The sequence below is a fragment of the Astyanax mexicanus genome, chromosome 11 (assembly GCF_023375975.1).
Source record: "Astyanax mexicanus isolate ESR-SI-001 chromosome 11, AstMex3_surface, whole genome shotgun sequence".
Lineage (NCBI taxonomy): Eukaryota > Metazoa > Chordata > Actinopteri > Characiformes > Acestrorhamphidae > Astyanax > Astyanax mexicanus.
In genome coordinates, this window is record NC_064418.1 from 29,150,720 (window position 1) to 29,166,616 (window position 15,897).

Below are 15,897 nucleotides of genomic sequence, written 5' to 3' on the forward strand. Positions count from 1 at the left end.
TTCTGTGATGCGCGGCCTGGAATGAAAAAAAAAAAAAAATAAAACGCATCTGATGAAGCTGGGCGCATGTGTGCGATGTGAAGAAAATAAATAAAAAATAAAAGGAGTATGAGTTTGATTATGGATTTATAATGTTTGTCAGCGAGTGACTGTATTGCCAGCTTGCTGAGTGTAATATGATATTGTTTTGGGGTAATGCTTCATACTGTGGAACTCTTTCATGTCATATTATGTCATTATTATTATTTAGCGTCTCTCAAAACTAGAGTGACTACATAACTGAGATTTAAACCCTCTGACTAAAAATAACACTGCAGATGTATTTGTTTGCCTATTTATACTTTAGATGTCCACATTTTTTTCTCATGGCTTTATTTATTTTAAGGCTCAAAGAAAACTAAAAAAGATAAACTCGAAGGAACTTGTCTAGGAAGTGTGTTTCCTTTCATTAAGTCAGCATTAGAATTTGAAAGCAAATTGAAATGCTGTGTCATGGGATTAACATGTTATGGAGCTATTATGAGGATGTGAGGATATGAATCATATTGTGCCCTAAGAGTATCATTGCATACTTATTACTGAGCTGTATTAAGATCTCTTATTGTTGGTTGTCTGAGAGAGATGTCTCGCAGTGCGTGCACAGTATCACTGCTGAGACTCTGCTCTGGCCCCTTTAATGGCACACTTTTGCGCTAATGGCTCTCAATCCTATTACTGCTTCTGGGAAAAGTGCTGCTGAAGGTGTGTCAGGTTAAGGACAAAACCTTTGACTTGCAGGTTCCTACTGGTGTCATCTGAGGATCTGATGCGTGGCTGGAGATACAGTATGTAGTGCTCCATTAGGCTTATCTGCCTTTCCCACCGAACTGTAAGGATGTGTTTGCATTTTAGATTATCCTGACACCATCTAACCAATCTGTGGGGGAGGGTTCACAAGGGCATGTCGCCCAAGGCAAGGGCAGTCAAGTCCTGCAATATCAAAATACTCTACTTTCTCAAGCTCAATAAATCCTTGAGCTCCTGTATTCCTTATTTTTCCCAGAGGACAAGAAAAAGGAGACTAAAATGAGTGCATGTATTATTTATGACTCTCTCCTTAATATGCTGTAAATTGCTAAAAGCTTAAAAGCACATGCATGTATGTACAAACATACCTGTCTTTTACTGTTAAAACATCTCAGCCACTCTGGTTATTATATAAAGAAAAGTAGGAGTAGGCGTATTCGGCTTGTGCTTGGCGCAGTTTAACAGTTGGTAATGTTCACCCAAAGGATTTGCTGTGTTATATGTGCCATGAAATTCGCTTTTGAAATATTTAATGACTCAACAATGACTCACTAACTTACTTAACCCATCAATGCAATATTCAAGGCTGCATTCATTAGTTCGGAAAACAGTATCATTACCCATGAAAGTAAAGACAACTTTCTGAACATAGTAGAAATGAAGGATCTGCATACAAGAAATCCAAATTATCTCTAAATAGGCCTGCTATAAGCTTTTATTTACTTACATTTGTGCAAAATATTGTCTTTTTCTTGACCTGCCTTTTGGTCATAAGATTAGCCAGGCTTTTCCTAAGATGTGAAACCATGTTACCTTGTTTTTCTATGGGTTTTTTTTTTTTTTTTTTTCAGATTTCTCTGAGTCATTGCCAATTCCCTCTCAAAATCTAGGTCTCCTCATCACGAGTTTCCACCAGTGCTGATAAGGTGAAAGCTAGCACCTGCTTCCTCCAAACCACTGCTAACAAGCTGCCACTAGCACAACTTCATCAGACAGCTGAGCATGCTTGGATGAGAGCACTTAATGCTAGTTGTTCTGTTATATCAGCTAATATGCACCTGCACTACCTTGTGTTTCCCTGATGGCTGAATATGATCTCTACAAATGTCTTTGGCATCACTGGGAGTCAAAGTCACTGTTCACCGTCTCCATGTTAGGTCCAACACTTGTTGTGGCCCTCTGGTGATATTTTATGATTATTTTATGATGCGATAAACTCATAAACTTGAATTTCCTGTTGCCGTTTATAATAATTTGCTTGCTGTAACCCAAAACCAAACCAGCTAGGCCAAGATCCTGCCTGGTCAGCACACAGAGTCTCTGGAGCATTATGACCCTCCTGAACAGAGTAGGCTTGCATCACCAGCCTTGCGTGAGCTGTCAGCTCTTCACAGACTCCAGAAAAAGCCAGGCAGTAGTTTCCTGTTTGCTCATGAACGCATATCTGTCTTGCATCAGGTGACAGGGTGCGATTATTATTTTTACACTCACTGTTTACACTGTGGCGCAAAGCATCAGGTTTCATTCTGATATGTGGGCTGTGTGAAAGCCGAGTAGAGTGTTTGTTTTGTTTTATTTTAGAATAAATAAAATATAAAATGGTCTTTTTGGCTGATATTGAAATAATGGAGTCTTAAATTTTTATTTCCAATATTGCCAACATTTGTTGCTGTAGACTTTGTGAGACAAGGGATCGTTCTAATGGCTGTGTAGAGTGCATAGTGAGTAGACCACACTGGGGAACATGTAACCATATGTCTGTGAGGTTTGTGCTAATCAGCTGCTCAACCACTAAGCAGTGTGGGTATACACTGATCAGCAGGGAATGTAGGTCAGGTTTTCTAAAGGGGATATGAGAGAAGAAATGACAAAGAAACATGCCTGAATTGCTGGGTGGTTGATCTGTGGATTCTAAACATCCAGAAGAGCCAGTTATTGGTCTTTTTCATGGTCATTTCTCAACTAGCAAAAATCACTCGAGTGATTTCCAGGCTAAATACCACATGTCAAGCTTAAGTTTTTCAGATTTGAATCTAGGCCCAATTCTAGCCCAAATGCTGGGCTCACATCCCAGCTGATCCACATCACATGCTGCATCAACCAACACTCCGGTTGCTAAGTGTAATATGGTAAACAGCATGGTTGCTGAGTAATATATTAGAATTGGCCCAAGCCGCATATGACAACAACCTGGTTTCCAAGTAAAATATAAGAATTGGCCCAAGATGCTTGTGCCAAGACCCCGGTTGCCGAGTATAAACCATATTCGGCCGTTTACGAATGGCCGAAGCAGAGTCTCAGCCAATGCTTCCATACATCTGCTGAGCTCTTCACAATTTTACACGCGATCTGGGTTGTGTCATAGTCAGTCATACTGTTTATGATTGACTTCACAAATAACACTGCGGGTATATGATGTCACAACATCTGTCCTTCTCCTTGACTTTTCCAAAACAGAGCGCAATCTGCTGTTTATTGTCTGTTCTTTGTTTTCATTTTCTTGTTTTTTTTTGAGTTAATAAATTCCATCTTACCATTCTTCCACTTGTACAGAGTGTTAAATTGGTTAAAATGTAAAAAAACTTATCAGTCTCGATGCTCTAAAAATTACACATTAACCCTATTACCCATATTTGACTACATGAGGTGTCTGTTAAATCTTATACCGTTTACCGAGTTTCCACAGTATGAATGCCGTTTTCCTAGAGCTCAGTGCAACTATATAACTCATGCTTGTGTGTGTGCGTGCCTACGTGACAGAGAGAGAGCGAGTTAATGAATGAGTGTAAAGAGATTAAACAGTGCTTTACAAGCATGTACTGGAGCTTAGCCGTAGCTTATGCTTAGCTGTTGACCTTAAGACCCTATTGCCTCTGTCCAACTTTCTTAGTCTGTGTAACTTTTGTTTGTAACAGATTTTTTTTTTCACCTTTAGCCAAAACATGCTAGCTAACATTGTCTCTTTATCTCTCTCTGTTTGACCAGACCTGAGTGATCAGCTCCTGGAGGTGGTGGGCTTAGAAGGGGCCATTGAGATGGGCCAGATCTACACAGGCCTGAAGAGTGCCGGTCGACGTCTAGCCCAGTGTGCCAGTGTCACCATCAGGTCAGTGTGACACAAACAGGCTAACAAACACTCTGACCACAAGGTCAACCTCTGACCAGCTCCCAAACCCAACACTCTGCTCTACTGCTGCCTCCGTGGGTCAGTCTGTGAGCTCACTCAGCCAGATGCTTCAGTCAGAAGCATCCCTTGCCCTCTTTCTGGTCTGCGGTGACACAAGAGCAGGCCTCTTTCTGCTGAGCTCTTCAGCCAGTACCTCAGACCTTTAACCTTCCACCACTCCACTCAGCCAGTGCAGCCAGTCCAGGCATTCTCACAAGCCCCAGCAGTCGGGCCCGATGAATAATAATGTTTGTAACACTTCTGAGCGCACACTGCCTGCGTATGCTAATTTTGCGGGTGGAGAAATCTGCCTCGCAGCCATTGCATCAGAGTTCACAAGTTCAGTTATTCAGAATTTTGCTTTGCCTGCTACATTAAGCGTTCATAATGACCTTAGCTAATGACAGCTACTGTAGCTTTGCGCCAAGAGGAGAGAGTGGATCCCAGGCTGTCTCACCCCTTTCCTCCCCCACACCTGCCTTTCACCACCTAATACTTTCCAAAAGCTGAATTAAAAAGGCCATTCATCATTTGCATTCTCCCATACAGTGTTGCTTTAATTTGGAGTGGCACAGCTGAAAAGACTAAACTAACTTTGTAGAAGAGTGTGTATGTATGGGGGCATGGGAGGGTGCTGAATTGAGTGTGTGTGTTGAGTTTATAGAGAGTGGGGCCCACTGTGGGAACGCACTCGTGGGAACAAAGAAAGCAGTGTGTAGAATCATCCAGCAACGGTGTTACAGAGGAGCCTCATGCCCATGTGCTGCTGCTGCTGCTGCTGCCTGCAACCTGACCCCTAACACCCTGTGTCTCTTTCTTTTCCTTTTTTTCTTTCTCTTTGTTTTTTCTTAGGACGTCCAGACTGCTGCCTATGCAGATTGATGGGGAGCCGTGGATGCAGCCTCCGTGCACGGTGAGGTCAATTTGAACTCTTGTGTTCACTGTTTCTATCTCATTTACACGTTTATGTGTGCCCAGAAGTGAGCACAGTGTAATATGGTCTACAGCTCTGGAACAAATTAAGAGACCTCTTTAGTTTATGAATCAGTTTTTTTCTGATTTTGCTATTTATAGGTGTATGTTTGAGTAAAATTAACATTGTTGTTTTATTCTAAAAACCGTGGCCAACATTTTTTCCCAAATTCCAAATACAAATGTTGTCATTTAAAGCATTTAATTACAGAAAATGAGAAATGGCTGAAATAACAAAAAAAGGTAGAGCTTTCAGACCTCAATGAGGCAAAGAAAACAAATTAATATTCATAAAGTTTTAAGAGTTCAGAAATCAATATTTGGTGGAATAACCCTGGTTTTTAATCACAGTTTTCATACATATTGGCATGTTCTCCTCCACCAGTCTTACATACTGCTTTTGGATAACATTATGCCACTCCTGGTGCAAAAATACAAGCAGTTCAGCTTGGTTTGATGGCTTGTGATCATCAATCATCCTCTTGATTATATTTCAGAGGTTTTCAATTTGGTAAAATAAAAAGTGGTCTCTTATTTTTTCCAGAGCTGTATATATCCTTGGTATAACAGAATCGTTTCTAATAGAATCTACTTAATGCTGCAGCCAATTTGACTGTGTTTGCCTAAAATGCTTTAACAATAATTTACTGGTGTTTTTGGCTAATCCAACCAAAACGTGTCAGGTTTTAATGTCTAAGATTGTCATTGTTAGCATTGTCCCAGGTAAGCATTGTTAGCGATACCAGTTGATAACATGTTATTCTGTATTTTGTGCAAATACTGCAGAAATAAGTCCACAGACATGGGCAACCATTTTGAATTCTGAGGCTCTCACAACTTTCCAAGTAGGAATTTTGACACATGGGAGGCATTTCAGTTCAAATGTTCTACATCGAATATGGAAATTCCAACATCTCAATTGAAATGGAGTGCAACATAAATTGTATTGTTATTATTGACAGGAAATATTATTAGATTAGATTGGATTAGATTAGATTTAGCCTTAATCGCATTGTGTAGAGTACAAGTAGAGAGCAAATTAATAATTACAAATTAATTTAATATTAAAATCAGAAAATTTTATGCAATGAGCACAATGATGAATATTGTAATGATGGATTACTGTGCGTGTAAGCCTCATGCCTGCTCCTCTCACCCCTCTCTTTTCGGCACAGCCAGGCATCTCAGCCAGACAAGCTCTCTGTTAATTAAAACACTGTCATGTCACACCCCACCACTGACTGATTATGTCATTATAGAGACGGGAACATGCATAGAGGGGTCCATCTGCACATAGCTGCAGCTCAAGCCCCTCTGCTAAATATATATTTATTAGTTCCCTCTCATTTGCCCAGCTGCTCAGAGATAAACCTCTGCTTCAATATTTATGCTATTTTGGTTTATGTTGTTTTAGAGCCAGCTGTCCCACATTAACAGACTTTAGTAGATTTATTTGGACATGTATAATAAGAACGGTCAGTGTATTGAATAAATATGATGTGGAATGGTGTTTAGAGGGTGGTGAGCTGATGGGTGGAGAGAGTGCCAGTTTGGCAAATGCAATCAAACACTCTTGCCTTGTAAAATAAGTATAAACAAACTGGTATATACAGTCTATAGGCCTGCATATAGACTGATGTTCTCTGTTTTTTCTTTTCTTTCTTTCTGCTGCCCACAGATACGAATTACACACAAGAATCAAGTGCCCATGCTGCTGGGCCCTCCACAGAAAACACCCTTCTTCTTTCTCAAGAAGCGCAACAGAAGTCGGGACTAGACCAATCAATCGGTCACCCTCCCACACAGAAAAACACACACAAAGCATATCTTCACCATCCTCAGCCCCTCTATCTGCTCGGAGTAGTGGAGTTCAATATCTGGGAGGAGAACTAACTAGTAGAGAAGCCCAATTCTTTGATAACTTGCAGATGGAAAAAATAAACTTTTATCTTAACTATCATGCATGGACAGAGGACTCTATTTTCCATAATAGCCTAACATTTAGAGGCTATAGTGATTGAATGAGCCAACTCAGTGTCTTGACCAGTTCCTGTGTATTTAAATCTCTCTGATATTCATATATATCACAGGCCCTGTAGCCTGCAACCTATGATCCATTCCTACCAGGACCCCCTACCAGTAGGCCACTGCCTTTGTAACACTTCTCTTGAGTGGATTCATCAGACGAAACAGACTGAGGAGCAGCGACACGGAGGGGACGACTTTGGGAAGAACAATAAACTCTGGTGCTCAGGAACATCTTTCAAAATGTCACCAAAGTAGGGTAAACACAGATAGAGAGTGCTGCATTCAAGGTAAACAGCTGGAGAGAGAGATTTGCCCTGTCATGAGTGTGTCCCTCTTCAGAGTGGGAGTGGGCGGCGCGCACCGAGACGTCACTGGGCCCTAGCCTGGCCTGGCAGGACCAGGGAACAAACTCTCGTCTTGAAGGAGTCTGCTGAATAATAGATCAGTGCATGCAAAGCACTCACTCCAGTGCCTCTCCAAGGCCCCACAACACGCCACCACTTAAAGAGACGAAACAGCAAGCTCATCTATTATGAAGGGGGTTGTTTATGGCTGGTGGGGGGGAGGGGGGAGGCTTGGGTTGACAAGCTGAGAGATGTACACCTCCAACCCTACTGTTTGCTTATAGCCTATCTGGTGTCCACCCTCAGGCCACTGATGTCAATGGGTTACTAGGGGCTAATGGTTTGGCTTGTTCTTGGGTTGCAGTTCGCTGTTCCTCTTTCATTTACTTGTTTATGTGCATCCAAAGTGAAGACACTGCATTTCTTTGAATGTTTTTACCCCAAGTTTTAGTCATTTCCAACAAGTGCAGGGAGGGTCAAAGCTAGCATGTGCTTCCTCTGAATTGCATAACGTGAGCCACACCTTTTTGAATTGCAGTTAATGCATTAACGTTATAAGACAACTAAACACGCTTGGAGGAGAACACTAACTGCCAGTTCTGCTACACATCAGCTAACAGACACCCACATGGACTAGAATCATGCTGAGTGAGTGATGGGTGGAGCAGGGAGCAGAAGGGCCAGCAGAGAGAGATTTTGTTCAATGTAACCCCCAGCAAAAGATGGCTGTGGCACCACTGGGGATCGAACCAATGATAAGGACCAATGCTTGCGCCACTAAGGAGGCCCAAGCGCATTACCCTATTTACAAACCACTGTGCAACAAAGATCATTGTGTTAGCTAAAGCTAAACAGTTACTTATACAGTTACTTATACTTAATATTGAGTAAAATAGACAGTCTTTTGCTGTCTGGCAACCATAACTCACAACATATAGAAACAGGACCAAATTGTAGGCAATCTGATGCCTTGAGGACCAGTTTCAAGACCACTGTTATTTAGACTATTTCATTTAATTACTACATTTGCTCTAAAAAATATGTTGAGCTATCAGTAGAAGTGTCTTAAATGAAAATAACTTACTAGTTAAAGTTAAAGTGTCTCAGCTCATAAAAAAGCTAAATAGGATCCTTAATAAACAAGCCCCATGGTCCTTCTCTGCCACGTGGGGATATGAATTACCATTACATGTACTAAACCTAAATTTAACTACCTATTTCAGGCAGTATCCTTCCTATGTAACACTATTCCTAATTACAGCTTGAAAACATCAGATCATTATATTAAATCCAAAGGCAAAGTGTGTTAAAAAACACCTTACAGATCCACGTAAAAGAGTTTTAAAAAATAAAAACATATGTATATACTGTATATTCTGAGGGCCGGACACCACATACGCTGTGAAGTAAACCTTTTTTTAACCTTTCTAATGTAGCCCTAATGGAGAAGATATCATCGTTAGACTAAAGATGCCTAAAGATCATCGTGTATATGAATACGCTGTAGTTGTACATTCTGAGAGCCTTGTGTGCATACATATGAATGTGTTTGATGATATAACTTGTAGAGAAATGTAACATAGCAACAATGACTAGTAGTGTTATCTAATGGGTGACATGAATGACGGACACAAGCGAATGTCACCGCTATAGATCAGCACTCTGTAATCATCGGATAAATTGGCAGCGTGCTGCATTCAGAGCGGAGGTGGCAGAACCACTCCGCCCTGCCTTTTTGAAAGGACACGAGGTTCGCCTTGTGCAGATCTGGGATCAGTTTCATTTTAGAGCAGATTATTTAACTTCAGATTAGAAATTTTTAAGATGATTCTAGATCAGCACTGATTGTACAGCGGAGGTTTAATCTCCTTTGAGCACGCAGAACACACAATTCATTCTCTTAACGGGGCGAGCCGGCGTGCTCTGCCTCTGGTTCCCTTTAAAGAACACTGAACCGCAGCTGCAGTATCGAGAGAGCCTATGAACTGAAAGCTTGTCTAGATGACCAGAGGATTTGACTCTGCTCTGGTTCCTGTCAGTCGGCCGTGACTACTGCTAGACTCTTAAATATAAAGGTGCTACAGAGTGTTATATAAGTGATACCAGAGAAAATGAGCCATGTTTGTAATATAGATGTGTGAACATGTGTGTTGCCTTTGGTTTACTTAAAAGATGGATGAACAAGGATCTCTGTAAAGCTGCTTTGTGACAACAATTATTGTAAAAAGCAACAATTTAAAGGATTTTCACTCTCTGTTGCAAACATGGGGCCTTATTTACCAAGTGGTTTTAAGTATAAATTTCTTTAGGAGTATAGATACATCTGTGGATGTGCTAGGACACATCATCAATGATGTTTCCCAAGATCCTCTGGGCTGATCAGACCCCAATTTGTGTCCCAGCAGCGTTGGCCCATATTTTTTCGGCTTTCCAGACTGTCCCCAGCATTCTTCAAACAGCTTGAGGTATTTAAACAGAATTAAACAGAATTATGAAATGTACTTCCTTTTTTGGGTTGGTTCAATGTATGTGTATAATAGGGTCCATCATTATCCATCATTATAAGATAACAACCCACAGGTGTGGTTTCCTGTCTTTTTTTTCCCCTCACTGGTATAACTTAGGAAGAACTCTGTGTCAGTTTCATTGTTTTGCATGTAATTGCTGATTAGTAATCCTTAAGATGTCATGTAATTGTCACAGAGCTTGAGGGGTTAAATCAGACATTATGCATCTAATATTGACATTTTTTTAGGGATTTTTAAAAATAAATAATAAATACATTTGCTCAGAAGATGAAGTATGGTGAATAAGACAATACGATGGTTCAAAATGCAGCTCTTCTCTGGCTTCAACCAAAAGAACACTTTGTAGCACCTTAATTTTTTTACGAGTGTAGTGAAGGAAAAAAGCAGAAGAAACTCCTGTGATCTTCAGACAGTTCTCTTTCCTGGCTCTCTGGTACTTCATGACAGGCGGTTTGGTTGAAAGAGTGCATGTTTACAATTTCCTTTTCATTTCAAAGTTTCAAATGATTTTAAACAGTTGTGTATATATAGATATTTGTTTATATTTTATCTAAAGTTGCACCACCGCATGCCTGCTGAAGCAAAGAAGACAAAGATGTCTGCTTGAAGAGAGACCGTGCTGATTGTCGCAACCCTCGTCCAGTTCCTCCTCGTCATATTCCTGGACTTTTGCTTAATGCTCATAGCTCACTGTATTTATTTGTTGTATTTTTCCCCCTCATCATATCGGTTCGTAGCAGCATGTTCACAGTTAAAAAAAGTACCTCTGTGGCTGTTGTTTGTAAAGTACCGTGTAGAGAGCAGGTTTGGCACTAAGACAAATGTATCAGCAGGGAACTGAAATATGTCACTGACATTCACCCACAGGAAATGTCATCCCTGATATACATCCCACTGTCACCTTCTCCGTTGCTTCTGTCAATGTAAATGACTGATGGCCTTAATCGACAAATACAGAAAAGCATTTTGGCTTGAGCGGGACACTCATGCAATACAAACTGAGAAGTCTACCAAAAAAAGGAAAAAAAAAAAGAATGGAAACATTAAAGATCTTGCTCGATTAGAGTTATCTGTTGCCATTAACTTCATCTTTTTAGCCTTCACCATCATCAAAGAGCAGGGTTCCCATGATCACCCCACTGTGCAGGAGATGACGTCCTTAACACGTCATTAGAGGCTGACTGTCAACTTCTCTATTCCGGCGTCGACGCGAGTGGCTGCCTGTTCCAGTAGCTCCGTCTCCTTTGTGTGTTTTTTCGAGTTTTTTACGTTTATTTATCGTCTCTGTGCTACTACACACGTCTAGTTCAAGAATTTCCCCTCGGGGATCAATAAAGTATCTATCTATCTATCTATCTTCTATGTGCAAAAATATTTCTTGCTAATCTTCAGTTATCAGTGTTTTATGCTTCTGTCTAATGTCTTTCTGACCTTACATAAACAACGTGATGTGATATAATCTAAAAACACACACTCACAGACATGCTCATATCTCATCAGAACACTGAGGAAACCGAATCTCTGAGAACATGTGGTCTTATGACAGTAACTATCCATTAAAATAGTCCTTCCAATAAATAGTCTCTTCTCTGCATTTCTCTGGTTCTGACCTTGCCTGTACATTGGAGAAATAGGATGGAGGTGGCATGGTTTAGCCCAATGCAGCCCTATTCTTAGTTGGGTCATGTCAACAGTATTAAATGACAGATGCAGTAGAGCCCGTATCATCTCTCCGTGTGATATTCTACATATATGTGTATAAGCCCACAATGAGTTTGTGTGCTTTGTAGCAGCCCATCTGTGTGTGCGTATGTGTGTGTATGTGTGTGTAAGTGTCAACAAGGGTCAAGGGCACAGTGTGAAACCCTGTGGACTGAGCTCCAACTAAAAAGCAAGGATTGATTGCCCCTTATGCTGACCCTCTTATCTTCTGCCCGCCCCATCGCCCGTTAGTTGTAGGCATCCATGTCAATGGACAAAAGATTTATTGAATAAAAGAAGAGGTTGAGAACTGACTCTGATGTTGTTAATTACATAGGGGGTCTGCTGAAATGCACTTATCCACTAATGGCACCCATCCACCACTGGTTTCAGCTTCTGTTTAACCTGATTGAATTTCAATTTAATCACACAACTCACTGCTTTTATGCTGATGATGTTAAGCCCTGTCCGGGACTGTATATGTTTAGTGTTACACCAGCAGAGTATACTCAAGTATTTGTGTTGTTACAGATGCCACACTGGTAGAGTCACTCTGGTACTCTGGTGTTCGATTTCCTTTCAGATCAATAAGTTCACTGTTAGCCAGAATCTAAAATATTCATACTCAGCTTGACTACAAGATATGTTTTGGTCCGTATAAAAAAAAAAATCGTCAGTGCCTTTTAATCTGATCAGGTTTAAAGGAGCAGCAGTAAAACCACTCCACTGAAGTGCAGCGTATACAGGAGTTTCAGTTTAGTTCTCCAGCAAGTGGGCTGGAGTAGCATTAGCTGCTAATCGCTATTTCCACCTTCAGAGGTGAGTATTATCGGCCTGTAGCCTGCTGCTATCCCCGGCTAAGCACTGCAGAATTAGTTTTAGCAATAACCGCTAACCGTGCTAAGATCTAGCTCTTTTGCTGTTCAAAGGTGAACCTTCTGCTAACCCCTATTACTCCTGAAGTAGCATTAGCACTACCAGCTAGCGGTTAGCCGCTAATGCTTCAGCTTTACTGCTGTAGAAATTCAGGAATCTAAACTTGCTCTAAATAAATGAAAGTGCTTTACTCACCCAAATAAACAGGAGTTTTCAGGAGAGGAATCTGAGTAGATTAACATCCAGCGCTCTTTTGACTTTAAAAGAAAGCCTTTTTTATTACAGTTTTGTTTACTTAGTTTAGCTTTACTTACCTTAGTTAGCTAACGTTACCACCCCCCATTACCCAGCGGTGAGACCTGCTGAATTAGAAGTTCCTTATAGTATCATGCACCTTATAATACTGTGCACCTAATGTTTTAAAATAGGCTAGAAAATAGACGTTTATTCATAGTTCACCTTATAATAAAGTGCGTCTTATAGTGCTAAAAATATGGTAATGAAGAAAAAGTTTATATTTTTTAAGGTCAGTTTTACTATCATCCATATTCTGTCAAGATTAAACATGGATTTTCATTTTTTGGAGATTTAGAAATTTAAGAACATGCCCTATATGTAGTGTCCCAATTTCATCATGCATGGATTTATGGAAATGTTCACAAATTACATTAAACTAAGGAATAAAGTATGGTTACATCAACTTACATTCAAAGCAGAAATGTTAGAGTTGATATTTTGTGCCGACTGTGACAATATCTCCTCTGAGCTTGCCTGGTCTTTATATCAGTCAAATCATACAGTTATATATTAAGTTATAATATAATGCATCATATTAGATGAATGCAGTAGTCTGAAACAAACAAGGTAATAACAATCACAACAAACCATTCTTTAACCAACAAAACATAATTTGTTTTGACTGTCCTCAATATATATATAAAAAAAAATGGTTTGTGACTGTAAGTATGAAAATTGCACAAAAACTAATAATACTAATGTGCATACTAATACCTGCACAGAATGTCATTACTGTAAACCACTTCGACAGGTTCTGTGGTGTTTGCCCATATAAAATGTAGTTGTTGGACATGAATGGTTTAAGAATGATCCACACATTTTTAAAGTAACATTTTAGCAGATGAGATTGCGATTAAAAATATAAAAAAGCAAGAACAATTTAAATACATCAACACAAGTAATATAATGGACTATAAAGTTCATTCAGCAAAATTAACACAAAATGCCACTTTTAATGACTACAGCAGTCTCAGAATTCCGAGCAAACTAAAACTTCAGTGCCTGCTTCCACTAGATCTAACTGCTGGTCTTCTGCAGTCACTGGGGGGTTTTGGAATCTGGTGGCAACTAGTGGCAACTTAATTTTTCAGCCTCTTTCAGCTAGTTTAGGCAATGTTTCTTTAAATTTAAACTTGCAACCTATGACTTTACCTGTATCTTTAGGAACGTTTAACTCAACACCTTTGCAGTCTATGTGTATACTTTTTTTTTTTAAGTGTGCAAACCCATAATCTCTTCTCTGAACTTTTTGAACAACTATTGACTTCTTTGAGCTATATTTAAATCATGCATTCAAACATTCCAAGTACTAATGATTTGAATGCTTGATTTGTGTATGTGTGCTCCTATGAAGGATTCTCTACAGGGGTTTAATAATTCTGAGACTGCAGTAGTAATTAAAACTGGCATTTTGTGGTGAATTCGTAGAAACCACTTGATGTTTAAGTTGTGTTGAGCCATTAAAATTGTTCTTGTTTGATTGGTTAATTTTAAGCAGCTGAAATTTGTACATATTGCTAATAAACCTAATTTGCAATGTGGGTGGAATAATTTTGATTGCAACTGTAGATACATGTCATGAGAACCCTCTGGTAGATTTGGCACTCAAACAGGACTTAATCAATTCTAAATAACAGAATAACAGTTTATTCAGATTACTAAACTGAACTTTAAGTTTGAAAAGACATGCGTATTTCTAGATGGCATAACAGTTTTGTCAGTGCGGCCTTTGTACTGAGCGCTTGCCAAAACAGTCCTTTAAGCAGCGAGGTGCTGATTATACAACACAAAGCTACACACAGGGGCGAAGGCTGGGCATCTTGGGCATGCAGAGATAATGAGGGAGGAATAATCTCTCTATGCTCTATTAATAGTCTGCAAGTCACATCTCGTCTCTCCTTGGGAGACTACCAGTGGCCTGAAGCTGTGACTTCCCTTATTGCCCTTTCATCCGCCGGCTGCATCTGACATATTTTACCCCAGGGTTTCCAGAGATGTCATTCGGCTATGATTTTTATCACCTTTCATTTCGGTGTGTGGGTTATTGGCATATTGCAGCAGGAGACGCAAGCCTCTAATGGGGGTTTTGGGCTTTGTAGCTTATTTGCACTGAAACTCTTTCTGCTGTTTGATCAGGCTCGTCTCTCACTGCACCTGTTCTAGTGCTGAAGTTCTACACAAAGCCTGAGCAGGAAATATATTCAGATCTTTCAAAGCTGCCACACTAACCTGTCCTCTGTGCTACAAAGGAGTCTGCTATGGTAAAGGACGCAGAAAAAGATTCTTCCTGTGTGGCTCAGTGGTCTTTCACTGACCCCTCTGAATTGTGTCCGCGGGAGATGTGCCGCAGTGCCACTGTAGTATGTGTCACCTCTTCGGATTTATTTAAGGAAAGAATTCGAATGGAAACACAATATGCTCTTGCCCGCCCCCTCTCACCTCCCACTACATCCGCAAAGACTCACTGAAGTGTACTATAAAAAGGAGACCTCCACAGTAATTGTAATTGACAGGCCATTCTTCAGGGGCATCAGAGAGCCACAAAGACACCAGTAACTGTATACCTATCTCCTTTCAACTATCATTGTCCTGCCCAAATAATATAAGCTCACCTCAAAAGCTTGCTGGATTTTGCTGATTATTCTCATCCTGCTGGATGAAGGTTTCCTCTCATTCTCGTTCAGAGAAGTTGCCTTGTTAAATTTAGTCCATACGGGACGTCTGGAAGAATTACACGGGCTCCCTTTACTTAATCCCTGATCTTGCGTATCAAATTTCTTCAAACACCACTAGAGCGTAGATCGCACCCTGTTTAGAAGGACGGTAGCTAAATGAGGCCAAACTTGAGCTTGAGGACAAATAATGTTAATATGAAATAATAATAGTACTTAAAAGTACTACAGCTGTTGTGTGTTTTACTATCCTCATATGCGTCATATTTCATAGGTTAATTGTTTGTATTAACCTATTTATGGCCTAACCAACACTTTAGGTTTCACTTGAAGCACTAAAAGCTTAAGGTCAAGGCCCTATTACACTCTTTATTCTGTGTTTTACCCACAATAATGCAGTGCTACAAAGTGAAATATGCAATTTTACACGTTTAAAACCCCAATCTCAGAACGACACCTCCTATTATTCTTAATAATTCTTAATAATAGAATATGCTTTGGGTCAGTGACACTGTATGTATCTAGTC

At 40.0% G+C, this 15,897-nt stretch overlaps 1 protein-coding gene across 4 annotated transcripts in view; it reads left to right on the top strand.

The window, feature by feature from the left end:
- LOC103046181 (diacylglycerol kinase beta) overlaps positions 1-11,839 on the top strand; it is a 194,126-nt gene extending 182,287 nt beyond the window's left edge. For all 4 annotated transcript variants that reach the window (XM_049484968.1, XM_049484967.1, XM_049484970.1 and 1 more), the window contains 3 exons: positions 3,772-3,892; positions 4,805-4,865; positions 6,603-11,839. In XM_049484968.1, the coding sequence (XP_049340925.1) occupies positions 3,772-3,892; positions 4,805-4,865; positions 6,603-6,701 (281 nt within the window). In that variant the 3' untranslated portion in view covers positions 6,702-11,839. The remainder of the gene's footprint in view (positions 1-3,771; positions 3,893-4,804; positions 4,866-6,602) is intronic.
- Positions 11,840-15,897: the final 4,058 nt, after the last annotated feature.